At 46.6% G+C, this 25,662-nt stretch overlaps 1 protein-coding gene, 1 long non-coding RNA gene and 1 pseudogene across 3 annotated transcripts; 1 reads left to right on the top strand and 2 right to left on the bottom strand.

Annotated features, from left to right (window-relative positions):
• Positions 1-849: 849 nt before the first annotated feature.
• Positions 850-7,877, bottom strand: LOC122231319. Of its 2 annotated transcripts, none has more exons than XR_006208508.1 (4): positions 7,707-7,877; positions 2,826-2,988; positions 1,363-1,494; positions 850-1,105 (listed from the first exon to the last, which is right to left on the bottom strand). It is a non-coding gene; the product is annotated as an uncharacterized LOC122231319 (long non-coding RNA). The 2 variants fall into 2 exon arrangements; XR_006208507.1 differs by having other exon boundaries at positions 2,826-2,944.
• On the bottom strand, positions 1,639-1,736 carry LOC122231567 (annotated as a pseudogene).
• PLAAT5 (phospholipase A and acyltransferase 5) lies at positions 7,395-25,024 on the top strand. Its single transcript, XM_042959040.1, has 6 exons — positions 7,395-7,575; positions 8,223-8,307; positions 10,196-10,304; positions 19,867-19,975; positions 21,986-22,248; positions 24,349-25,024. Exons 1-6 carry the CDS (start codon positions 7,485-7,487, stop codon positions 24,439-24,441), a joined length of 750 nt encoding a protein of 249 aa, XP_042814974.1. The 5' UTR covers positions 7,395-7,484; the 3' UTR covers positions 24,442-25,024.
• Positions 25,025-25,662: the final 638 nt, after the last annotated feature.

Here is a 25,662-nt window from a genome sequence, read left to right as displayed (position 1 = left end):
ATGAGGGCAAATTTATTCTTACACCCTCAGTACCAAGCAACGCCCGACACCGAGCAAGTGCTCAAAATGTATTTAAAGACTGAATGACTGTAACAAGCTGTGGTTTATGGCTCCTGTCCAGCTGCCACCTCCTTCTCTGTCGCTTCCCCAGCAGTCCTGGCCCAAGCAGACACTAGGCACATTTTCTTCTAACTGGCTGCGGATTGTAACCGAGGCGATTTTACCTGATTATCTATGAATAACCAATTCGTAGCCTGGGAAACTTAATCCACGGTCAGGGACCTCAGGGTTCCTCACTCTCCCCTGTTCTCTGATCCAGCAGCTTCTTTCCCAATCCCTGCCGCTGAATGGGTGTAACTCTGGGCCTAGGGAGGGACCAATGACAGATGAACCTATTTTGCTCTGCATCTTAGCCCTTTCTTCTATCTGATTCCCTTTCTAGGTCACTGGAAACTCTCATGGATCCTGTTTCCCTCGGGACCAGTGTGGACCCATCCTGGAACGGAATGGGGGGATAATGAGCAGAAATCTGGGAGGAAGAATCCACAGAATGAGACAGGTGGCTGGATAAGGAAGATGAGGAACAGGAGCTGGAAAACAAACGCACAAACAGACAGAAGACTCCAGCCTCCTGAACCAATGGATTGCGAAGAGTCTGGTGCATTCATGGAAAAACAGGGAAGCTGTGGGTAATCTGGGGTGGGGGGGGGGGGGGGGTGTGTGAGCTGGCTGGTTCCAGTGGAGACCAGTTTGGAGGACGTGGGGGTGCAAGAATCGGCCTGGATAGAGCCTGGGCAGGGCCTCGATCAATGTTCGATCAGCATTTATTGAAGGAATAAAGATGCTGTTGTCTGGAAGCATGTTAATACACTCTGGAGAAAACAGTTGCCATTTATTCCGATTCTCTTTTGCCCCGTGCGTTTTCATGGTCGCGGCCATTTTGCATGACCGGGTGCGGTGGCTGTTAAAGGGAGAAGCAGTCACTCTGGCTCTCAGGGAGCTTCCAGTCTAATTGGAGAGACAACACACCCTTGGAGGGGAGAGCCAATAGGACAGAGCCGACTTCTTTTTCTCCCAAAGAGATCAAACCATCTGGACAGAAATACTGTAAAACGGAGGGAAAGAGCAAGCATCACCAGTAACCTCCGAAGGCTAACACGACACTTCTCATTACTTTGATGTATAGCCTACGACCCTTCTTCCCTCCCCCATGGAACATAAGTTTATTGCAGAATCTCAACCTAAAAACTTGATGTAGCTTGATTTTTATTCCCAACCATGGCTCTTGACCATGTATGTTGACTCCCTCTTTCCCGCGGGGTTACAGACCTCATCATATCCCAGACAGTTCCGGTCACTCACCAGTCACTTTTGGCTACTGGAACTCAAAATAGTTTAGCGCTGGTCGTCAACGGTTGGTGACATCAGAGAAAGATACAGAAGCAGACATATTCACTTCCTGATGGAAGAACACATGGACGCTAATGGAATCCTCTGGAATAAAAAGTCGCCGAAGCTGAATTTGATGGAGTCTCTATACTTAGTTACCAGTGTCTAGGAATATAGGGCATGAATGATTGTATTGTACAAGACAAATAACTCTGGTTCTCTGGGGTTTGTTTTTTTTTTTTTTTCCCTCTAAATATGGAACGCTTCACAAATGTGTGTGTCATCCTGGCACCGAGGCCATGGTAATCATCTCAGTATTGTTCCAATTTTAGCACGTAGGGTGCCCATGTTACTTCAATGAAAAAGTTTCAGGGAAGAAAAGAGGTGGAGGAGAAGCCGGTAAGATTGGAGGTTGGCAAACGTTTTCTGTAAAGGGCCAGCGAGTAAATATTTACACTTTGAAGGCCATAAAGTCTCAGATGCCACAGCAACTACACATCCCTGCCCTTGTCGTGCGAAAGTTGCCAAACACGGTCTGAAAATAAAGGGCTTTTAAAGGTGAAATAAAGGGGATTTAAAGGTGATGTTTAAATCAAACATGGATGCTGAAAGTTGGATTTCATATAATTCTCGCATGACACAAATACTCTTATGTTCTAAGTGGTTTAACAATAAGGGCTCCTGGGTGGCTCAGTCGGTTAAGTATCTGACTCTTGATTTCAGCTCAGGTCATGATCTCTTGGTTCATGGGATCGAGCCCCACATCAGGCTCTGTGCTGACAGTGCAGAGCCTGCTTGGGATTCTCTCTCTCCCTGTCTCTCTCTCTCAAAATAAATAAATAAACTTTACAAAAATCTATAAATGATATTTTTGTGTTAAAAAAAATTTTTTTTTAATGTTTACTTATTTTTGAGAGACAGAGAGAGACAGAGCACAAGTGGGGCAGGGACAGAGAGAGAGACACACAGAATCCAAAGCAGGCTCCAGACTCTGAGCTGTCAGCACAGAGCCCCATGTGGGGCTCGAACCCATGATCCATGAGATCATGACCTGAGCCAAAGTCGGACGGAAATCGACTGAGCCAACCAGACATCCCTATAAATGATTCAACAGTATATAAAGCCAGTGTTAGCTGTCAGGCCATACAAAAACAGGCAATGGCTGGATGGCAGTTAGAGGGTAGTTGCTGACTCCTACTTTCACAAAAGGAAATTAAGAGGCACATCCCCTGGTTGTAATTTGTGGATCCACGTGGCTTTGGGCTCAAACAAAAACCACGTAAAAAAACACATAAGCAAAATCAGGGAGAGGTAGACTTTGGCTATTTGATGACATTACGGAACTGTTAACGTCTTTAAATGCGCTAACGGTGCCGTGGTCATCTTCATTTTTAAAAGATTCCTTATCTTTTAGACAGATGTACTGAAATACTTACAGATGAAATGATACGGCATCTGGCATGTGCTCCAAAAAAATCTGGTTGTTGAGAGGAAGTTGGCGGGGCGGGGGAGTATAGATGAAGCAAGACTGGCCATGCACTGTAAGCCAGAGAGGCTGGGTGAAAGGTTAGTGGAGATCCATTATTCGGTTTCCTCTGACTTTTATTTTTATGTGCGCGTTTCCATAATAAAAAGTAACAAAAGCAAGCAAAACCCTAAGATAAGTAAAGAAAACACCCAACCAAGAAAATCAACCAAACCAAAACCACAGCTCAGTGTACAGATTTGATCGCGTGTCCTAATTCACCTGGGGTGAGGTGCATGGCCTGAGGGCCTGGGAGCAGAGGAGAGTGTAGACATCACCGCATGTGGGGGCAAGGAGGAAGGTCAGAGTTGACAGGCCCCGGGAAGCCGGGGGTGGTCCGTGGACTGTCCCCAGCTCTGTGTCATTTCAGTCCTAGTGCTGAGGCCTCTGCTTATGTGGTCTCGGTAGACAGAATGCAGGCAAAGTTCCTTTACTCCAATACTCGGTCATCTCTGAGGACCTCTTCAGAGAGGCACCCAGGTCTCCCTTAGGACCCTTCTAAAATTTTTTTTAATGTTTTTATTTTATTTTTGAGAGAGAGACAGAGTGCAAGCAGGGGAGGGGCAGAGAGAGAGGGAGACGGACTCTGAAGCAGGTTCCAGGGTCTGAGCCATCAGCACAGAGCCCGATGCAGGGTTTGAACTCATGGACTGCAAGATCATGACCCGAGCCGAAGTCAGACGCCCAACCGACTGAGCCACCCAGGTGCCCCTGGACCCTTCTAGAAGTAGGAGTCCTTCCTCTCCCAGCCGTCCAGTCCAGTTCTTGCCCCTCCACCCTTGCATTGTTTCAGAGGGGTGCTTAAGATATTACTTTTAGACTTTGAGCACGCATGTTAAAATTTCAAGGGCAATAAATAAAAGAGTAGAGTGTAAACTTCCAAATGAGTAGAGGGAAACATGTAATATACCTAAGATCAAATCTTTACGAAGAGTAATATAAAGTTTGTTTCTTTATTTTGAGAGAGAGAGAGAGAGATATGGAGACTCCCAAGTAGGTGCCATGCTGACAGCACAAATGAAACTCATGAACCATGAGATCATGACCTGAGCAGAAATCAAGAGTCGAATGCTTTCCCGACAGAGCCACTCAGGTGCCCCCTACAAAGAACAATATGAAACTTCATCGAAAGAGGTTAAAGGAGACCTAACAGATAGAGATCATATGTAATCGTCTGGAAAACTCAATTTTGTAAAGATGTCAAAATCGCCAAGCTGATTTATTGACTCAATGTGATTTCTTCCTTTTTTTTTTTTTTTTTTTTTAATGTTTATTTTTGAGAGAGACAGAGTGTGAGCAGGGGCGGGCAGAGAGAAAGGAAGACAGAATCCGGAACAGGCTCTAGGTTCTGAGATGTCAGCACAGAGCCCGACATGGGGCTCGAACTCACAAACTGTGAGATCATGACCTGAGCCGAACTCGGACGCCTAACTGACTGAGCCACCCAGTCAATGTAATTTCAGTCAAGATGTCGACAGAGTATTTTGAGCAATTTAACAAGCTAATATTTATGGAAGAGTGAAAGCTCAAGAAGAGTCAAGAAGCTTCTATGGAAGGATAAGGGGGAGAGGGAAGGATCTCAAGATAACCACATATCTAGATTTATCATAGGGGCGCCTGGGTGGCTCAGTCGGTTGAGCGTCCGACTTCAGCTCAGGTCACGATCTCATGGCTTGTGGGCTCGAGCCCCGCGTCGGGCTCTGTGCTCACGGCTCGGACCCTGGAGCCTGTTTCAGATTCTGTCTCCCTCTCTCTCTGCCCCTCTCCCATGCACGCTGTCTCTCAAAAAATAGACATTAAATAAAATTCTTTTTTAATTTAAGATTTATCATAAAGATATAATGGTTAAAATCCCTTGATAGTAGCACAAAGAGAGACACATTGACCAGTGGAATAGAATACAGTCAACAATATTCTTGCTCATTCACCAAAGCCTGAGGTGTGACAGAGATGGTCTTGCTCATTACTGGGGGAAGAAGAAACTATCAATAAGTCAGGCTGAGGTAAATCATATGGGGATTATTCACATGGGGAAAATCAGTTCCAGACAGATTAAGTGAAAAGGACAAAATTTTGCAACTTTCACAAGAAGATATAGAATAGTTTTCAGACCTCAGGGCGAGGAAGGACTTCCTGGAAAGACACAGAGTGCTAACCACAAAAGAAAGGACTGATACAGTCTACTTCATTAAAGTTAATAATATCTCCTTATCAGGAGACTTCAGAAAGAAAGTGGAAAGCTAAGCCATTAACTGGAAGAAAATATGAAAAAAAAAAAAATACAACTGACAAAGATGAGCATCAAAGACACATAAACGGCTTCTCCATATTAATAAGAAGACAACTCCAAAGAAAACTGGGCAAAAGACACAAACAGGCACTTTTTAAGAGCAGAAATCTAAATGGCTATACCTATATATAAAGGTTTCAATCTTAATGATCAGTGAAATGTAAATTAAAACTTCTAGTTTTAAAAAAAAGGTATTTTTATAGGAATAGAATCAAGCCTCTCCTTTTTTTATTTCAAAAAAAATTTTTTTATCATTTATTTATTTTTGAGAGACAGAGAGAGACAGAGCATGAGCGGGGAAGGGGCAGAGAGGGAGAGGGAGACACAGAATCCGAAGCAGGCTCCAGGCTCTGAGCTGTCAGCACAGAGCATGACAAGGGGCTCGAACTCATGGACCATGAGATCATGACCTGAGCCGAAGCTGGATGCTTAACCGACTAAACCACCCAGGTGCCCCAAACCTCTCTTTTTTTAAAATTAATTTTTAAATATTTACTTTTTTTTTTTTTTTTGAGAGAGAGAGCGTGCGAGCAGGGGAGGGGCACAGAGAGGGAGACAGAGGATCTGAAGCAGGCTCTGTGCTGACAGCGGAGAGCCTGATGCGGGGCTCGAACTCACGAGCCATGAGATCATGACCTGAGCCGAAGTCAGATACTTAACCGTCTGAGCCACTCAGGCACCCCCACCCCCCTAAAACACAACTTCTAGTAAAACTCCTTCGTAAAATACTATTTTATATCCACTCACCGGGAAAAAGTAAGTATGACAGCACTAAGTCTTGGTGAAGATGTAAACCCATAAGAATTCTTACACACACTGGTAGAAGTGACATTGGTACACTCAGTGGGGAACACGTTTTACTATTCCGTTGTGTAGAATCTCTTGCGTGTGCACACCCGGGCATAGTTTGGGCTCTTTTCCATAGTTTCGAATTCCAAATGAGAAAAAAGGACCAAGTGGCGTTATCGCTGGGTCAGTAAATTGTGGTGTATTCACAGAATGGAATGTTTTTCCGCAGGGAAAATGAATTACCGATCTGCACGGTAATAGGTATGTATTGTAGAAACAGCTTTGAAAGAAGCAAGTTGCAGAAGAAAAAGCTTGTTAACGCAGCTTACCATTTTTCTAAGGCTTCAAGTATGCCAAACCAAACAATGTATTAGGGATGCAAAGAAAGGATTTTAAAAAGCTGTTTTTTAGAGGCTTATTTTACTTATTTATTTTTAAAAGTTTATTAAGAGGGGGGAGGGAGAGGGCCAGAGAGAGAGAGGGAGAGAGAGAATCCCAAGCAGGTTAGGCAGAGTCAGCCCCCAAGCAGGGCTCAATCTCACCAACCGGGAGATCATGACCTGAGCCAAAGTCAAGAGTCCAAGGCTTAACCGACTGACTCAGCCACCCAGGTGCCCCTAAAAAGCCATTTTAAAAAGCAAGGGTATAGGGGCACCCGGGTGGCTCAGTCGGTGAAGTGTGCGACTTCGGCTCAGGTCATGATCTCACGGCTTGTGGGTTCAAGCCTGGAGTCCGGCTCTGTGCTGACAGCTCAGAGCCTGGAGCCTGCTTCCGATTCTGTGTTTCCCTCTCTCTCTGCCCCTCCCTCGCTCGCGCTCTCTCTCTCAAAAAAGAAAAAAAGAAAAAAAGCAAGGGCATGATAGACACAAGAGTAGGCAGAGGATACCTCTGGCGGAGGGCGGCAGGGAGATGGGATAAGGGAGGAACACACAGGACCTAGCCTCTGGGTGCTAGGCGTGTTCCCCTTCTTAAGTAGGCAGGTGTATTCACGGGGAGTAATTTTATTATCACGTTTTCACAATTACGTGCATTCCATACGTTTTGTGTATATTACATATTATATGTAATTAATTACAAAATATATAATTTAAGTCATGCAAATAATTTAAAAACCTTGGATCCCTCAAGATTTTAACTCCTGAGCGTGCCTCCCCCAGGCCCTCCTAATCTGGCCTCAGTGCATTTGTCGCTCCTTAACGTCTGGCTTCTGCAGCGAGGTCGGATGGCACACCCCCGCCTCCGTGCCTACTGGCCCGCGTGGCCTTCCGCCCCACGGATGACCTCCGCCGCCCCCCTCCCCCGCCCTTCCCGGGCCTCCAAGCGCCCCCGTTTGCGCCCTCTCTGTTCCCTCGGCGGTGCGCGCGGCGCCCCGCGCGCCCCCGCCGTTGGCCGCGCGCCCCGCGTTCCGGGATTCGCGCCCCTCCGTCCGCGGCCCCGCCGACCCGGGGCAGAGCCGCCTGGGCCGCGCCGGCGCCGAGCCGCAGCTGCGGGATGGGCCTGAGCCCGGCCGCCCCCGGGAAGAGCAGGCTCCGCCTCTCCCGCTCCCCCGGGCCCCGCCCCAAACCCGCGTCCGGAGCCGCAAGTACGGGGCCCAGCCGTGACCCCGTCGGCCCGGGCGCCGCCGCTGCAACCCGGCCCCTCCCCACCGAGCCGCCGCGCCCCGGCCTGGAGGCCCTACTGGGAGGTTCTCGGACCCCCGCCCCGAGAAGTCACCAGAGTTGTCTTCCAGGCCCCTTCTCGTAGCTACGTGTTGATGGCGCGAAATGCCGGTTGACCGGAACGAGTGCACGCTCGGGAGGGAGCGTTTGATGTTCATTGCATCAGCGCGAGCCCTGCGACTCTGTTTGGGGGCGGCAGGGCTAGCGGGGTGGCAGTCCCGGGCAGGCGGAGTTGAGAACGGCTCTAGGGTTCTAGCTCCTCAGAAGCTTCTGCTGCCGGGTTTAGTCCCGGGATTTCTGGGCTCTCCCTCCACCTTCTTCCCCATTCTATCCCGGAGAGTTCCTAAGTCTTTCCTAACCGGAGGAGCCGAGACCTCTCCAGCACCTAGTCCCACAGCCCCCTTCGTTTACCCCCCCAAATCGACTGAGGGCTGACCAGGCCAGGCTGGAGCTCGGAGCCACCTTCACAGAGATGTCCGAGGCGCTGCCTCCAACTCTCCCTTCACAGATTTCACGTCTGTAGGAGGCAGTTGTGGTTTAAAAAGCATCTTCCCTCCCCTCTCCCCCTTAGAAATATCCTCTCAAGCGTTGGTCCAGCTCTCCCCCAAGCACCTGCAGCAGGGAACCTCAGAACTGGACAGAAGCGTCCAGGAGGGGTAAGAGTCACCCTATGGAGGGACTGGCTTTTAGGGTGGGGGGAGCCTTTTGAAGAACCGACTTTGACGGCAGCTCTTATAATTACGGAGGTGGTTTTCAGAGGAACCAGCCTACCATTAACCAGTAATCGGAAGGCTCGTGTGCTCCTGGTAATAACCAGATTGTGACCAGGGCTTGGGGCCACTGACAGGACCTGCCTTGCGGCAGTTCTAGTCACAGTGTCTTGCCCAGAGCCCTGCGGACAGAATCGCTTTAGAAGAACGCTTACAATGTGGCCGGTTGGTCTCACTAATGAATGATGAGATCTTGTTGCAAATTTCCTTGATTCACTTTAATTGAAAACACAGTTTGCTTCTTTTGAAGATTTTAAGGGTCTGAAAGTTCCCCAAAGAGCTATGTTGAAAAGGAGGGGTTCTGTCCACTCCCATACACTATACTTTGGAGAAGAGGTGAAGCATAGGGAAAGGTCAAGAAAATGCCATTTTTTTGGTTGGTAATGTACCGGACGTGTACATATGGTCTCTCATTTAACTCTCTTGGGAATTCTGAGAAAAATACTTTCATCTCTGTTTTATAGATAATCAAACTGATGTTCAGACAGATTTATTTACTAGTTCAAGGTTGGACAGCAAATATCAGAGCCAGGATTCAAACCCACGTCTTTTTTTTTTTTAATTTTTTTAAGATTTTATTTTTTGGGGGGGGGGGCACCTGGGTGGTTCAGTTGGTTGAGTGTCCCAACTTTGGCTCAGGTCATGATCTCACTGTTCGTGAGTTCGAGCTCCCTATCAGGCTTTGTGCTGACAGCTCAGAGCCTGCTTCAGATTCTGTCTCCTTCTCTCTCTGCCCCTCCCCCACTCACACTCTGTCTCCAAAATAAACACTAAAAATTTTTTGTAAAGATTTGATTTTATTTTTATTTAAAATTTTTTTTAAAGTTTATTCATTTATTTATTTATTTATTTATTTATTTATTTATTTTTTGACAGAGACAGAGAGCGTGAGTGGGGGAGGAGCAGAGAGGGGGGGAAAGAGAGAATCCTAAACAGGCTCCATACTGTCAGCACATAATCGGATGCAGGGCTCGAACTCACGAGATCGTGAGATCATGACCTGAGCTGAAACCGAGAGTTGGATGCTCAACTGACTGAGCCATCCAGGCTCCTCAAAGATTTTTTTTTTTTTTTTTTTGAAGTGATCTCCAAACCCAATGTAGGGATCGAACTCACAACCCTGAGATTAGGAGTCCCGTGCTCCCAAGGCTCTACCGACTGAGCCAGCCATGTGTCTGTTTGACCCCAATATATTTCACCACACTATCCCAAAGCACATTCCTGCCTTTGGTTTCAGCCCTCTCCTGCAACATTTTGTTTAAGGGACAAAATCTACTGATTTCTTTCGTGACACTTGCAGTTACACTGTTGTGGCCTAATGAGATTTCTCAGAAATATGGAGCAAGTTGTTGGAAGAAAGAGCTCAAGAGTTCAAGGGGCTTGCCTCTCACAGCTGGACCAGAAGAGAGAAGGGAGGGAGCAGAGTTCTACTGCATTTCATTAGAAGCCATTATGTACTATTACTAGTTTTTTAAAGCTATGTCCAAGTGTCCCTTTGATAAGTAAGAAAGATTATCAGCAATTTAAAAAAAAAATCCTGAGAGCTACTCATTGCTATCATTAGCATTTTAAACAGTCGTCTGAAAAGCAGTAAATGGCGGTGATTTTGTAGACAGCTAAATGCGTGATCGCAGAAACAAGCCTTGGGGAAAATGTTTCCTAGAATCTGAAAATTGAAAGGTATCTTAAAATCCCACATCTGAAGTGACGCAGAATTTCCAGTGTTTGTGAAATAGTGTGATTTGTTAACTACGTGATCCCAACATTCATTTAGGGAGGAGCCCGGAGTTAACTTGGAGACCACACCCAACCAGAAAAGAGCAGAGTCACATTCAACCCCGAAGCCTGAGAGTGCAAGCAAGTTAGCAAAGCAAGCCGCCAAGGTGGGCATCCCAAGAATTCTTAGCGCGTATCTTTAACGTGCCTGTGGCTTCTCTGCAGACTGTGTTTTACTTTATTTAGACTGTGTGGCAGGTTGAACTGCCTAGCGACTTGGGATGTTGGCTATGCCTTCAAAAATTCTTTAAACACAGCTTTGTTGAACTCTTCATTGAACTTTATTGAGGTATAAATGACATGCAATAAATTGCACGTATTTAGAATATACAGAGTTGGATGTGTTGTGACATATGGGTGCACCCACGAGACCATCACCGTAATCAAGATAATGAACATCTCCATAACTTACGAAACTTTGTTTCCCTTTGTAAGTCCCCCCCCACTTCTCACCTGCATCCCCAGGAATCACCTGATCTGCTTTATGTCACTGTATATTAATTTGCATTTTCTAGACATTTATGTAAAGGAAATCATATCATACATGCCCTTTTTGTCCATCTCCTTTCACATGATTTCATGTAATTATTTAAAGTTGTATCCAGGGGCGCCTGGGTGGCTCAGTCAGTTAAGTGTCTGACTTTGGCTCACGTCGTGATCTCGTGTCTTGTGAGTTCGAGCCCCGTGTCGGGCTTTGTGCTGACAACTCTTCAGATTCTGTCTCCGTCTCTCTCTGTCCCTTCCCCCGCTCACTCACTCTCTCTCTCTCAAATATAGACATTAAAAACAATTAAGTTGTATCCATATTGTTGGGTGTTATTAATAGTTGATTCCTTTTCACTACTGAGTAGTATTCCATTTTTTTTTCATTCACCTCTTGATGGGCATTTGAGCTGTTCCCAGTCTCTGGCTCTTACAAATACAGCTTCTGTGGACATTTGTGCACAAGTCACTGTACAGACATATGCTGTCTTTTTCTCTTGGGTGAATATGTAGGAATGAAATGGCTAGATCATACGGTAGATGTATGTTTAACTCACTGTTTTCCAAACGATTGAGTTCCTCCGTGTCCTCATCAGTGTTTGGCATAGTTAGTGTCTAATGTTTGCGATCCTAATAAGTATGTAGGGATCCCATTGTGGTTTTAATTTGTATTTCCCTAATGACTAATGATATTGCACATCTTTTCATGTGTTTATTTGCCATTCACATATATCCTATTTGGTGAAGTGTCCAAATCTTTTGCCCATTGTTTGCCTTGGGTTTGTGTGTTTGGGAGTTCTTCAGAAATTCTGTGTGCAAGCCCTTCATCAGATACGTGCTTTGCAGTATGCTCTCTCGAGCAGGGGAGTAGGGCAGAGGGAGAAAGAGAGAATATCAGGGCCTGATCCCACCACTCCAGGATCACAACCTGAGCTGAAATCAAGAGTTGGACACTTAGCCGACTGAGCTACTCAGCTACCCCTAGATATTTTAAAGTTTTAGTTTTTTTTTTTTTTTTTACATTTACATTTACATCTTTGATACGTATTGAGCTAAGTATATGGTGTGAGGTACAGATTGAAGTTTTGTTTTGTTTTGTTTTCCTTATGAATATCCCGTTGTCCTGGCACCATTTGTTGAAAAGACCATTCTTTCTCCATTGAGTTGTCTTTGTACCTGCGTAAAACCCAGTTATCTATGTACTGTAAGTCTCTTCCTGAGCTCTCTGTTTGGTTCTGTTGATCCTACTTGTCTATTGTGGGGCTAGTACCATACTATCTTGATTACTATAGCTTTATAATAACTCCTGAAATCAAGTAATATTAGTCCTCCAACCTTTTTGGCTCTACAAAAAGCCTTCCGGGATTTTGATGGGAATCGCATCAAATCTTTAAGAGAATTGATGTCTTAACAATATTGAGTCTCCTGTCCGATGAGCAAGATGCGCTATTTATTTCTGTCATTTCCCTCAGCAATGGTTTATAAATTTCAGCATACAGATCTAGCACCTCTTTTGAAAGATTTTCAGATCTTTGGTCAGTATTTAATATTTTTTGATACCCCTGAAATAGCTTAAAATTTTTTTTCAGATTTCAATTTTGAAAATTTAAACTGAAAAAAATGTTAATTTCTGACCGTTTGTTGCTAGTAATCGGAAATACTTTTTAAGTTTATTTATTCATTTTGAGACTGCACGCGTGTGAGACAGGGCATGAGCAGGGGAGGGGCAGAGAGAGAGAGGGGGAGAGAGAATCCCCAGCAGGCTCCATGCTGTCAGCATGGAGCCCAGGATGGGGCTCGATCCTATGAACGATGAGATCATGACCTGAGCGGAAATCAAGAGTCAGACGCTTACCCAACCGAGCCCCCCACAATTGACTTTTGTAGATTTACCTTCAACCTTACTTACTTGCTTTAGTATCCTTTGGGGGGTAGATTCCAATAGACCTTTTACATAGGTGATCACATCATCTGCAAATAAGGACGGTTTGGCATTTTCTTTTCTAATCTGGATGCCTTTATTTATTTTTTGTCTTCAATTGCACTAGCTGGGAATTTCAGTACAATGCTTACTAGCAGGGTGGCAGCAGATGTCTGTCTCATTCTTCAACTTAAAGGGAAAACATCCAGTCTTTACCATTCAACATGATGTAAGCTGTAGGTTTTTCATAGAGCCATTTTATCAGATCTTTTTAATCCCTTTTTAAATTTGTTGAGAGCTTTTTTTTTTTTTTTTTTAAATCAGGAATAGACATTGAACTTTAACAAGTGCTTTTTCTGTACCTATTGAGATCACAGTTTTCCTTTTTTAGTTTGAATTGCACTGAGTGGTGCTCAAATGTTCTAACAACCCTGAAATACTGGGTTGGGGGGGGGCAACTCACACGTGGCCATGATGTATCCTTTTTATACATTGTTTGATTTGATTTATAGAATTTGGCTTAGAATTTTTGTATTGATATTCATAAAGGATATTGATCTGTAATTTTATTTTCTTGTAATTGTCTGGTTCTGTATTAGGGTAATGCTCGCCTTATGGATTGAGTTTGGAAGTATTCTCACTTCATAATATTCTGTGTAGAATTCATATCATTTCTTCCTTTCATGGTTGGTAGAATTTACCAGTGAAGTCGTTTGGGCTTAGAGTTTTCTTTGTGGGAAGAATTTTAATTACAAGCCTACAAGAATTTTAACTACAAACCCTTGGTAGATATGGGGTGGTCACATGATCTGTTTCTTCATGAGTGAGCCTTAATGGCTTGTGTCTTCAAAGAATCTCCGCCGTTCTTATAATTTGTCAAATTTATGGGCATAAAGTTGTTTGTAATATTCCCTCACTGCCCATTTACTATCTGCAGAATGTGTAATAATGTCATCTCTCTCATCCCTGATATTGGTAACTTTTGTCTTCTCTTTATTTTTCCAATCAGTTTGGTTAGAGTTTTATCAATTTTATTGGTTTTCTCGAAGACCTCGCTTATGATTTCATTGATTTTCTTTTATTGTCTTCTGTTTTCTGTATCTCTGCTGCTGCCCCATTTGTTATCATTTCCTTTCTTCTCCTTACTTTGGTGTTATTTCACAATTCTTATTTATTTATTCGTTTATTTTTTTGAGAGAGAGAGAGAGAGAGAGAGTGTGTGTGTGTGTGTGTGTGTGTGTGTGTGTGTGTGTATGTGAGAGAGAGAGAGTAGGGGAGCGGTAGAGGGAGAGAGAGAGAATCTTAAGCAGGTTCCGTGCCCAGTGCAGAGCCTGACATGGGGTTCAAACTCTCGACCATGAGGTCATGACCTGGGTTGAAATCAGGAGTCAGTGGCTTAGCTAACTGAGTCACCCAGGCACCCCTCACATTTCTTTGTTAATGTCTTAAGGTGGAAGTGGAGGTCATTGATTTCAGACCTTTCTTCTTTTCTATTATAGGCATTTATGACTATAAACTTCCCCGTTTTTTTTTTTTTTTTTTTAATTTTTTTTATTTTTTATTTTATTTTTTTTTAATTTTTTTTTTTCAACGTTTTTTATTTATTTTTGGGACAGAGAGAGACAGAGCATGAACGGGGGAGGGGCAGAGAGAGAGGGAGACACAGAATCGGAAACAGGCTCCAGGCTCCGAGCCATCAGCCCAGAGCCTGACGCGGGGCTCGAACTCACGGACCGCGCGATCGTGACCTGGCTGAAGTCGGACGCTTAACCGACTGCGCCACCCAGGCGCCCCTAAACTTCCCCGTTTAACACACTTCATATGGTTTGAATCCATCTGAAATTTATTGAGACTTGCTTTATGGCCCGAAATATGGTCCATCTTGGTAAATGTTCCGTTAGCTCTTGAGAAGACTGTGTATTTTGCTATTATTGGATGGGGTATGCTATAAATATCAGTTAGGTCAAGTTGGTCCATAGTGTTATTCAGGTCTTATGTTGATATTTTTCTATTAATTACATAGAGGAGTATGAAATTTCTGAATATGATTATGGATCTGTTTCTTTCTCCTTACAGTTTTATCAGTTCATTCTTGATGAATCATGGGGCCCGTTATTAGACATGTAGACAGTTAGGGTTATTATTTATTCTTGATAAACGGATTCCCTTATTATGAAATTACTTTCTTTAAAACTAGTAATATTCTTTGCTTTGAAATCTACTTTCAAAGTATAGCCACTCTAGCTTCCCTTCTTTTTTTATTTATGTTTATTTTTTATTTTTTATTTATTTTTTATGTTTTTATTTATTTCTGAGAGAGAGAGAGAGAGACTGAGCACGAGTGGGGGAGGAGCAGAGAGAGAGGGAGACACAGAATTCGAAGCAGGCTCCAGGCTCTGAGCTGACAGCAGAGAGCCCGATGCGGGGCTCGAACCCACGAACCATGAGATCATGACCTGAGCCAAAGTCGGACTCTCAACCGACTGAGTCACCCAGGCGCCCCAGTATAACTTCCTTTCAATTAGTGCTAGCATGGCATAAAATTTTCTTGCTTTTGCTTGTAACCTATTTATGCATTTGTATTTCAAATATGTTTCTTGTACGCAGCATGGAGTTGGGTTTTGCTTGTTAATCCAATCTAACAGTCTCTACCTTTTTTTTTTTTTTTTGATGTTTATTTATTTTTGAGAGAGAAAACACCAGCAGGGGAGGGGCAGAGAGAGAGGGGGACAGAGGATCTGAAGCAGGCTCCAGGCTCTGAGCTGTCAGCGCAGAGTCCGATGGGGGGCTCGAACCCACAAACTGCGAGATCATGACCTGAGTCGAAGTCGGACGCTCAACCGACTGAGCCACCCGGGCGCCCCCAGTCAGTTGCCTTTGAAAAGAATTGAAGTTATGAGAAAAAAATGAAGAGATTGGACCCAGTGTTTTTGAAGGTATCTTCTAGAGGTGGTTTTAGTGTGATATGATTCTAGGTGCTGAGAGTTGCCTGCAGAAGTTGACTGTCCCAGTTACTGTGGGTTCATTAAGACCCTCTGCATTGCACTCGCTTAAAGGAGGTGAGGCTTTTGACCTCTTTAGTAAAATAATGATCCTGACAGTCAAAGGTTTTTATTTCTCATTATGTGATAGAAGAGGATAGGGCCAATTGATTCTATGAAAGAAGAGGAAAGTGCCAATCGAGTTGGTCTTAGTTATGTTGTTCAGGAATGTAGCATTGTCGATGATTAGAACATTATTAGCAGGCCAATGAATGATCAAGGCCAGCCACCAATAAGAATTTCCGTTTCTCCTTGAAGGGTATTTTCACAGGACACTATGCCAACTTCCAGAATGTTTCAAGACCATTTTGTTCAAATGGTACTCTAAGGACTGACTTAGCTTAGCAGAGAGCAGAGCGAGTGGGTAGCAGTCATAAATGTTCACGAAGCCCCCATATTGCACAATATATAACAAGGTTGATATTTTTGTAAGTGTTTTCAGTTTAGTACTTTACCAAGTCAGACTCTTTAGCAAGCTTTATGATGTGGGAAGTTGCTGTTGCCCTTCTAGCTGCGGGGAGGACATCACCTTCGACGTTTTAGAAGATTGTTTTTATTTTTATTATTTATGTATTTATTTAATTTTTTATTTTTTTTAATGTTTTATTTATTTTTGAGACAGAGAGAGACAGAGCATGAGCAGGGGAGGGGCAGAGAGAGAGAGAGGGAGACACAGAATCGGAAGCAGGCTCCAGGCTCTGAGCTGTCAGCACGGAGACCGACAGGGGGCTTGAACTCATGAACTGTGAGATCATGACCTGAGCCGAAGCCAGACGCCCAACCGACTGAGCCACCCAGGCACCCCTAGAAGATTGCTTTTAAACAACCTTGCATTTTTAAGGGTAGGCTTTAGTATCCCATTTGATAACACTATAAGCAAAAAGCAGGTCTGTAGGACTCAATGTTACTGGCAAAAATGTAGTAAGAGATGAATAGGATTTTACTTAATAGCAGTGAAATAAGGACTATCGAAGTTTCCTTGGCTACATTTAAAAAAAATTTTTTTTTTAACCTTTATTTATTTTTGAGACAGAGAGACAGAGCATGAACGGGGGAGGGTCAGAGAGAGAGGGAGACACAGAATCTGAAACAGGCTTCAGGCTCTGAGCTGTCAGCACAGAGCCCGACGCGGGGCTCGAACTCACAGACCGTGAGATCATGACCTGAGCCAAAGTCAGACGCTTAACTGACTAAGCCACCCAGGCCCCCCCTCCTTTTTTTTTTATTTAGCAGAGATCTGGAAGGATCCTTGCCCTCAAGGCCCTCACAGACTGTGTGGGGAAACAGGAAGTAGATAAGACTTACATTACAATGTGATAAGCAACATTATCATGGGTCCTTGTAGGAGACTTTGTATATCATTGATACATGGTTTCATTCACTTCCCCGGTTTTAGAGAGTCAGGCTCTGGGTTTTATTTCTGAGATGTTGTCGGGGTCAGGGTCAGAGCCTAAAGTGGAATTCCTAATATTTGTGTCTTCAGGATTTTCTTACACCGCTGGCTTTCCACATCCGCTCTAATACCTGGTCAGGGGTTGACCCGAGAGTCCATGCGTTCTAGAAAAGGTCCCAGGGCTTCACCTTTTTACTCCTAGGAGTTCAAATTATTGCTCTTACCTTGTGATTTTTGCTCTTGCCAACCTGCCACAGGCTGTAGGCAGGAACAAACCCGCGACCCACTTCCCTGCCACGTCTGTCAGATTGATAAAACTTTCAGAAACATTATCCCGGGGCCTTACAAAATACCGGTTTTTCTCAGCAGGTGACTAATTCTGGGAGGAGGGGCAGAGCCGGGTTGCCGGTCTCTGCAAAGGGAATAAAAGGCAGGTGGATGGAACGTTTTGAAGTAACATCTGACTCCAAAGAGAGAAAGAGGGCACAGAGACCCTAATCTGGAATTGGAGATTGGAACATCACTGGGGACTGGAGGTTTGTCCTGGAGGCTATAGACGGTTCTGTGAGGTCCATGAAATGCTGGGGAGGATAAAGTACAGGGAAAAGGAAGGACAAGACTTTGGAAAAGCCTCCAATGTAGCTATAACACTGGTTGCGATTAGAGTCACCTGGGGAGCGCTTAAAACTCTAGTCCCCAGGCCATACTCCAGATCAGTCTTACCTTTTTATTTTTTTAATGTTTATTTATTTTTGAGAGAGAGAGAGAGAGAGAGAGAGAGAGAGAGCGAGCGTGGGGAAGGAGCAGACAGAGAGGGAGAGACAGAATCGGAAGCAGGCTCCAGGCTCTGAGCTGTCAGCACAGAGCCCAATGCGGGGCTTGAACCCACGAACCGTGAGATCATGACCTGAGCCGAAGCCGGACGCTTAACCGACTGAGCCACCCAGGCGCCCCAGAGTCTTAATTTTTAAAAGTTCCCCAGGTCATTTTCATGTGCAACCAAGGTGGAGACCCAAAGCTCAATAAAATCGATTTAGTGATTTCTTAGAGAAAATCTAGCAAGGGAGTGGTAATTCTTGTTGACTATTGAGTCTGTTGTGAATCACATTCAAGTTTTTACCTTACTACCCCTATCCAGTGGTAATACTGCAGGTGAAGAGTGTTAAGGAACAAAAGAAAACTCCCGAAAATTCTAAAATTCCCTCCTCTTCCGCAAAGAAAAGAACCACTGACTAATATCTCTTGTGAGTATAGATGTCAAAATCCTCAACAGAATACCAGCAGACTGAATTCGGCAACACAGAAAGAGGATATACACCGTAACTGAGATTTATCCCAGGTGTGCAAGTTGGGTATAACACCCTCAAATAAATTAATGTCCTACACCATATTAATGAAGGACAGAAATAATGTGATCTTATCCTTGTACCCAGAAAAGGCAGTTAGCAAAATCAAGGTGAATGACGGGCTGATAGACCCAGGGTTGCCTGGGGCTGGGGTTAGGAGATGGGAAGGTCTACACAGGCACGAGAAATCTCTTCGGATGTTTAGGACAATCCACGTTCTCACTTGGATGGTGGTGATGGTTAAGCAAACTTTGTGAATTTGTAACTTGGAAAAGAAACAGGTGAACCCCCTCCCTCCCCCCTTTTACTTCCAGGAGGTTTGGCCCAGGCGAATGGCTGTCCTTCGCCAGGGAAATAGAGGGGGGAACGGGGAGGTGAGCTATAGCCTTGAGGAAGTTAGGCTATGTGGGCAAATTGTTGCAAAGTTGGCGTTAAGTGGCAAAGCCACTGTAAAGTTGATGGCTCGGTGGGGTGGTTTGATTGTCTAAACTGGCTCTGACCTTCCTTTCTCAGGGAGGAATCAGGGAACAGACCTTCTTCCCAGGACAAACAGGGATAGTTTGGGAGGGACGCACATTACAGAAGGAGGGATATGGGATAGGAAGGATATGAGAGTTTTTTTTCTTTTTCTTCCTTTCTTTTCTTTTCTTTCTTTCTTTCTTTCTTTCTTTCTTTCTCTCTCAAAAATAAATAGACATTAAAAAAAAAAAAGGTATGAAGAAACTCAGTATGGTCTCCCAGGGCTGAGGGAGAAAACTCAAGGAAGGACAGGCTTGGAAGGGATTGAGACTCGGTTAGAGAGGTGAGCAGAGAAGTTTGGTTTGGCCAGGCTGGGACGGCACCGTGACTGCTGGGCAAATGCAACCCTTTGGAGTGTGTGTGGGGAGCTGGCATGCAGAGGAGGGGAGGACCCTTTGGACCACAGGTGGTCCACGTGGTGACCTGTAGAGGAAATCGGGACATCAGCAGGTGCAGGAAGTGTCTGGGCACTGATGTCTCCATCAAAAGGGCCCCAGAAGGGTTATTGCCAGGCCAAGGCTGCCAGGTGATGGGGTCGGAGGGATCCGGCTCAGGCAGAGCTCCACTAGAAGTCCTCACACCCACACTACTGACCATCACCCTCCTCACCACCCCCCCCCCACCCCTGCCCCTGCAGGAGAACCCCTTCCACAGTGCTCATTTTCAGGGAGAAAAGCTGAAAAGAGTTCCAGCACATATCGCAGAACTCATCTGGAGGGTGCATTTGGAACCAAGGGGCAATACATTGATAGCTGGCACAGTTAGCCTCTGTGGCTTTCATAACGAGGGTGACAGCAGGAGGGGGGGGTGGGTCCTTTGGTGCCGCGTGTGGAGAGAGCTTCTTGCCGCCGGGATTTCTGTAAAGCGATGGAATCCGGTGTCTTCAGGCTGAGCGGTAGCTGCTCTCCAAACCGGGTCCTTGGGCACGTGCAGTTTCTTTCTTCGATCTCATTTCTTCCGTCACAGAGCAAACCAAGACCCAGACCTGGAGACCTGATTGAGATTTTTCGCATCGGCTATGAGCACTGGGCCATCTACGTGGAAGACGACTGTGTGGTCCATCTGGCTCCCCCGAGTAAGAGTGGATACTCTACTGAAATGTTGATATTGATACTGAAGTTAGCGGAAGTGAAAAGAAATACAGTTAGTTATCACGTTCCTCAGCTGCTGCCTTTCATTAGCCGTAGAATTCTCGAAGCATTACCGGGCCTTAATTGAACTGGGTAATAGAGCCTGATCTCTTGTCTACCAAAAACCACTGAGTGTCCAGCCCTAAGGGAGATGGAAAGTCAGAAAGTGTCCCCCTGTGCCCTGAACCTCAGTCCCCCTTCCTCATACTTCTGAGGGTTCCCCGGGAGGAGTGCAGATGCTTACAGGTTCCGATCGTCCCCAAATGCTGCTTCCGGCTCCCTGATCGCTTGGGCCCCTCCGCCCGCCCTTGTCTCCCTGCGCTTTCCACCTGTCCGGGGCTGCTGGGCCTCATTGTGGACCCAGCTGTTCTTTCATTTGTCAACATTGCCTCCCACAAAGGCTGAGACGAAACTGGCAGCTGATTAAAACTTGAGTGGAGATGTGATGGGAGGAAGCGGGGAAACTGACAGAACGGAACAGGAAACTGACTCAGTTAACTGGTCGCCTGGGGCGAAGGGCCCTGGAGGAGCTGGAGAATATGCATATTCTTTGATGCCTTTGGAATTTTGCATCCTGTGCAAGGACTGCCCGTTCAGGATGGAATTACAGAAGGGCACTGGGACTGCTCATGGCTCTCACTGCCTGGGGCTCCGTCCTCCTCCTTGGGCCCAGCCTCTCACTTGCTGGGACCTTCCAGCAGGGCAGAGCCCCTCCCTCTCCCATGCCCCGCCTACACCAGGACAAAGTAAAAAATGCTCCCCGTTACAGTTTCCCCCACCTCTCCTTCCCAGACTGAGTCCGGGGAGCCTCCGTCTTGTATAACCAGAGAGGTCGCTAACAGTCACGTCCCCACCCTCCCCGTCAGATCTTCCTCTGAAAATGAATTCTGCTCCTCGGAGCTGAATTCCCTGCTGTCAGCTCTTGTAAAATCAACAGAGAGTCTTCTAATACGGAAGGACAGAACGAGGGACACTTCTTGTTCTCAGACAGCTTTCAGAGGAGGAGGGTACCCACCTTGGCCTATCCATATGGTCTCGGCAGAAACCCAGTCTTGGTTTTAGACTGCGACCGTCCTGGTTCTGGGCAGGTGCTTGACCCTCTCTGAGCATCTGTGTCCTCTAAGGACTGAATATGATAACATAACCCCTTTCAAATGTTTCTCTTTTCGAATCCGTGGAATGCTGTTTCCAAATCCCAGTGTTTGAGTGGAGAGAAAGGCATCGTGGTTCTGGCTGGAAGCTGAGTGGGGTAGCAGCGAGAGGCCTGTCTGCTTGTGCCCAGCGGTGGCTGCAGAGGGAGGCCTGTCACAGAGCCCCACAGCCGGGAGCTGACACTTACCTGTAAGGGTGCTTAGCGCACGTTTGCAAAGATGCTGAAGTCTAGTTAGGAAAGCCAGACTCAAGACTCTTAGGACTCTGTCAGGTCAGCGCAACACAGGATGGAGTCCGGGGCTGTGACATAAGGTTCTTCTAGAGTTTTATAAGAGAGAGAGATTGCTGCGGGGGTTGACCGTGGGGAGTGCGGTGCAGGGTAAAAGTCTTCACGGGCAAGTTGGTCCCGGGCAACTCCTTTCATCTGACTCCCATCCTCTTCCGTGCCTTTTGATTTTTGTTTAAGCGTATTTCTTTATTTTGAGAGACAGAACATGAGCGAGGGAGGGGCAGAAAGAGAGAGAGAGAGAGAGAGAGAGAGAGAGAATCCCAAGCAGGCTCTGCACTGATCAGTACAGAGCCCCAGGCGGGGCTCGAACTCACGAACCGTAAGATCCGAGAGTCGGATGCTTAACCGACTGAGCCACCCAGGCGCCCCCTGCCATGCTTTTTATAGATGGGGAAGCCGAGGCCTCGGAGGGAAGCAGCTTGACCAACATCTTGGCGGGAGCCAGTGCTCTGCACCCCCCCGCCCCCAAGCTGTCCCTTGCAGGTTTCCAGCTTGTGTTCATCTGGGTCTCTAGGTGAGGAGTTTGAGGCCGGCAGTATCAGTTCCATCTTTAGCAACCGGGCCGTGGTGAAATACAGTCGCCTGGAGGACGTGCTGCACGGCTGCTCTTGGAAGATCAACAACAAGCTGGATGCGACGTACCTGCCCCTGCCCGTGGACAAGATCATCCGGCGCACGAAGAAGATGGTCAACAAGATGGTGCAGTACAGCCTGATTGACAGGAACTGTGAGCACTTCGTCAACGACCTCAGATACGGTGTGTCCAGGAGCCAGCAGGTAGGGCGCCTTTGGCTCCGCCGGTGGCTCCTTGCCCGGCTCTCCTGGGGCCTTGTCATCCCAGTCGCTGGTCGGAACGGTGCGCGCTGGTTTCGTCTTCTTGGTTGCGCTACTGGGCTTCTGCTTCTACGGGGCTTTACGGTTCGGGAGGTACTTTCACCGCTAGGAACCCGCGGAGGACTGTAGAGCAAGGACCCTGGGCCGAGTCCCAGCTTGGCCGTGTGTCTCCTCGGTCAAACCATTTTTATTTCTGAGACTGTTTGTTCTTTTACAGGATGGGGATGAACCGAGGTCCATACTTTGTTGTTAAAGCTGCAAACTAGCAGCGACATGAGGCCCACAGACGTGTTTTGCCTGGATGAGTAGTAGTTTCTTTTTTTTAATTTGAATGACTTGCCAGCATTTTTTTTTAATGTTTATTTATTTTTGAGAGAGAGAGAGAGTGTGTGTGTGTGTGTGTGTGTGTGTGTGTGTGTGAGCAGGGGAGGGGCAGAGAGAGAGAAGCAGGCTCCAGGCTCCGTGCTGTCAGCACAGAACCTGACACGGGGCTCGAACTCACAAAACTGTGAGATCATGACCTGAGTCGAAGTCGGACGCTTAACTGACTGAGCCCCTCAGGTGCCCCAAACAGCATTTAACCACGTAGAGATTTTATATGAAAAGATCTGGATTCACAGCCTCCCTAGAACAACTAATTGATCAGGCCGTCAGGCGCGTACCCCTGCTTGCCGACACGCTGTGGGGTCAAGCGTGTCTGCCTCTTTCGACGGTGTGTGTGGCGGGGGTTAGGTGTGCCACCTTCCGGTTTCACCCGCTTAACCTGCCTGGCCAGCCGGTGCTGTGTCTGGGTTTATGACTTCCCACCACACAGAGCGGAAGTAAATCCAACCAGGCACAGCCCACGTGTTCAAGAGCTTTGAAAACCTAAATATCTGTGACAACTTGGGCGGCCCTTGTTTATATTCGGTCCTTACTAAAACCCCCTGAGATGAGTGGAGGACGTAGTTGTCGTCCCCTTTTTCATAGATTAAGAAGTCAGGAATTAAAAACTAAATAAGTAAAAATAGGGGCGCCTGGGTGGCTCGGTCGGTTAAGCGTCCGACTTCGGCTCAGGTCATGATCTCACGGTCTGTGAGTTCGAGCCCCGCGTCGGGCTCTGTGCTGACAGCTCGGAGCCTGGAGCCTGTTTCAGATTCTGTGTCTCCCTCTCTCTCTGACCCTCCCCCATTCATGCTCTGTCTCTCTCTGTCTCAAAAATGAATAAACGTTAAAAAAAAATTAAAAAAAAAATAAAGAGGGAAATAAGTAAAAATAAAGATTAATTGTGAGAAGAAAAAAAAAAATACCAAGAATGAAAGGTAGGACGTAATGTTTCTGCTTTTTTTCCTATGTCTTTTTATGTTCTCTCTGGCTGCGGGGCTCAAATCCCAGTCTGTCTACTACTGCTGAGTGTGAGCGGGTCACCCAGCCCCCGCCCCTGCCCCCTCTACTTTGTGCACCTTCCCCCTTTGTACTCTGTCCGCTCGTGGCCCGTACACCGTTCTTGGGAGGCCTCACTCCAGGGCCGAGGGCTTGGGGGTTCCGGTGTGAAGGATCGCCTGTCCCCTGAGCGTTTGTACATGAAAAGAAGACCCCCAAGGATCAGATGGATCATAGGGGGCCTTCTCTGGAGTGTGGGCCAAGCTTAGACACTAATTCACTTCGTGACTTTGTCCCAGTGAGTTGTGTCCAAGTGAGTCCCCCCTCCGTGGCTCTCAGATTCCCTGTATGTGGAATGAGGGCCCCCGTGGCTGTGCCGCTCGGAGATCCTTTGCCTCTGAGCCCTACACTAGAGGCAGACCCTGAGCTGAATGGACTCCGAGGGAAGAAGGGGGCCAGGAGCCCTGGATGCCCGTGGGGGAAAGGGAGAGCATCTGCCTCGGCTGTCCATCCCGGGCCATCCTGACCTCTCTCGAATCTTTGGAAATATAGGCCAGCCAGGTCGCTTCCTCCTCTAGAAAAAGACTCCAGGCAGGCCGGTTCCTGAAGGGGAGGGGTGAGGTGTAGGGGTAGGGCAGGGCACCAGCCTCTGAGTGTCCTGTGAACCCCTCTGCTCTGCAGGTGGAACACGCCCTGATGGAAGGAGCGAAAGCTGCCGGTGTGGTTCTTTCAGCTGTGGTGGACAGCATACGGCCCAAGCCTGGCCCCGCCTGAAGGTGCTGGAAATTCCAGGCAGAGGAAGAACGGCTGCCGCCAGCAAGGACAATCACAGCCCCTTTGCTCCCCTTGCCTTCTCTCGCCATAGCTCCTCCCGAGAAAATCGGGAGCTTCTGGAGGAATCCAGAGTGTATCCAATTACCCCTCCAGAAATACATCCAATATATGTGATCATAGATCCAAGGACTCTCGGGGTGAGAAGAACCGAATATTTATTATGCCTCCCCTAGGCGCCAGGCACCTTGCGAGGCATCATTTCATATACTCGTTTCATTTTGTTCTCTGTGGGACGGGTCTTGCTGGTTTCCGAGGCCGACTCTGGTCTGTGATGCCGGAATACCATCTGACACATCCCGGAGACCTCGGCTCGAACATTCCCAGAGACGAAGAGCTCTTGCGAAGTTCTTTTTCTTGAGCTAGACGACTCCGGATTTTGCATTCATGCGAATCCTGCTCTTTCTGACCCACAGAGCTGTGCAGGGGGAGGAGGATTTTAAGGGAGCTCGTGACTTGCGATTCAGGGTCCTCGGTGCCTTAATCCGAGAAAATCTTTCTTGGATTTCAAAAAAATCATACATCAGCCTTGTTCTTCATTGTTTAACCAACCCCCCCCCCCACTTAATTTTCTTCTTTTTAAAGTTTTTATTTTTATTTTTGAGAGAGATTGCGTGTGAAAGCGGGGTAGGAGCAGAGAGAGGGGGGGAGAGGCAGAGAACCTGATGCGGGGCTTGAACTTAGAAACCGTGAGATCATGACCTGGGCTGAAGGCAGACGCTTAACCGACAGAAACACCCAGGCACCCCCACCCCCCCACACTTTCAAGTATAATCAACATGACCATTTACTTTGCTTTTTTTTCTACCTTACAATTACCAGGAAATATGAAATTGTTATTTTCACCGATTTCAGATGAATATTTCAAATGATTTACACAGGGGACTTCTGTGTGAACGAGGGAGGGGAAGGAGTGATTTTTGTGCGTTGACTGTTGTTGGTGTGATAGAGCTAAAATTATGACCAGGGGGACGCCTGGGTGGCTCAGTCGGTTGGGCGTCTGACTTCGGCTCGGGTCATGATCTCGCGGTTTGTGAGTTCGAGCCCCACGTCGGGCCCTGTGCTGACAGCTCGGAGCCTGGAGGCTGCTTCAAGTTCTGTGTCTTCCTCTCTCTCTCTCTCTCTCTCTGCCCCTCACCCACTTGTGCTCTGTCTCTGTCTCTC

This window comes from Panthera tigris, chromosome D1, assembly GCF_018350195.1.
Source record: "Panthera tigris isolate Pti1 chromosome D1, P.tigris_Pti1_mat1.1, whole genome shotgun sequence".
In the NCBI taxonomy this organism is placed as follows: domain Eukaryota; kingdom Metazoa; phylum Chordata; class Mammalia; order Carnivora; family Felidae; genus Panthera; species Panthera tigris.
This window is presented reverse-complemented; position numbering and strand designations above follow the sequence as displayed.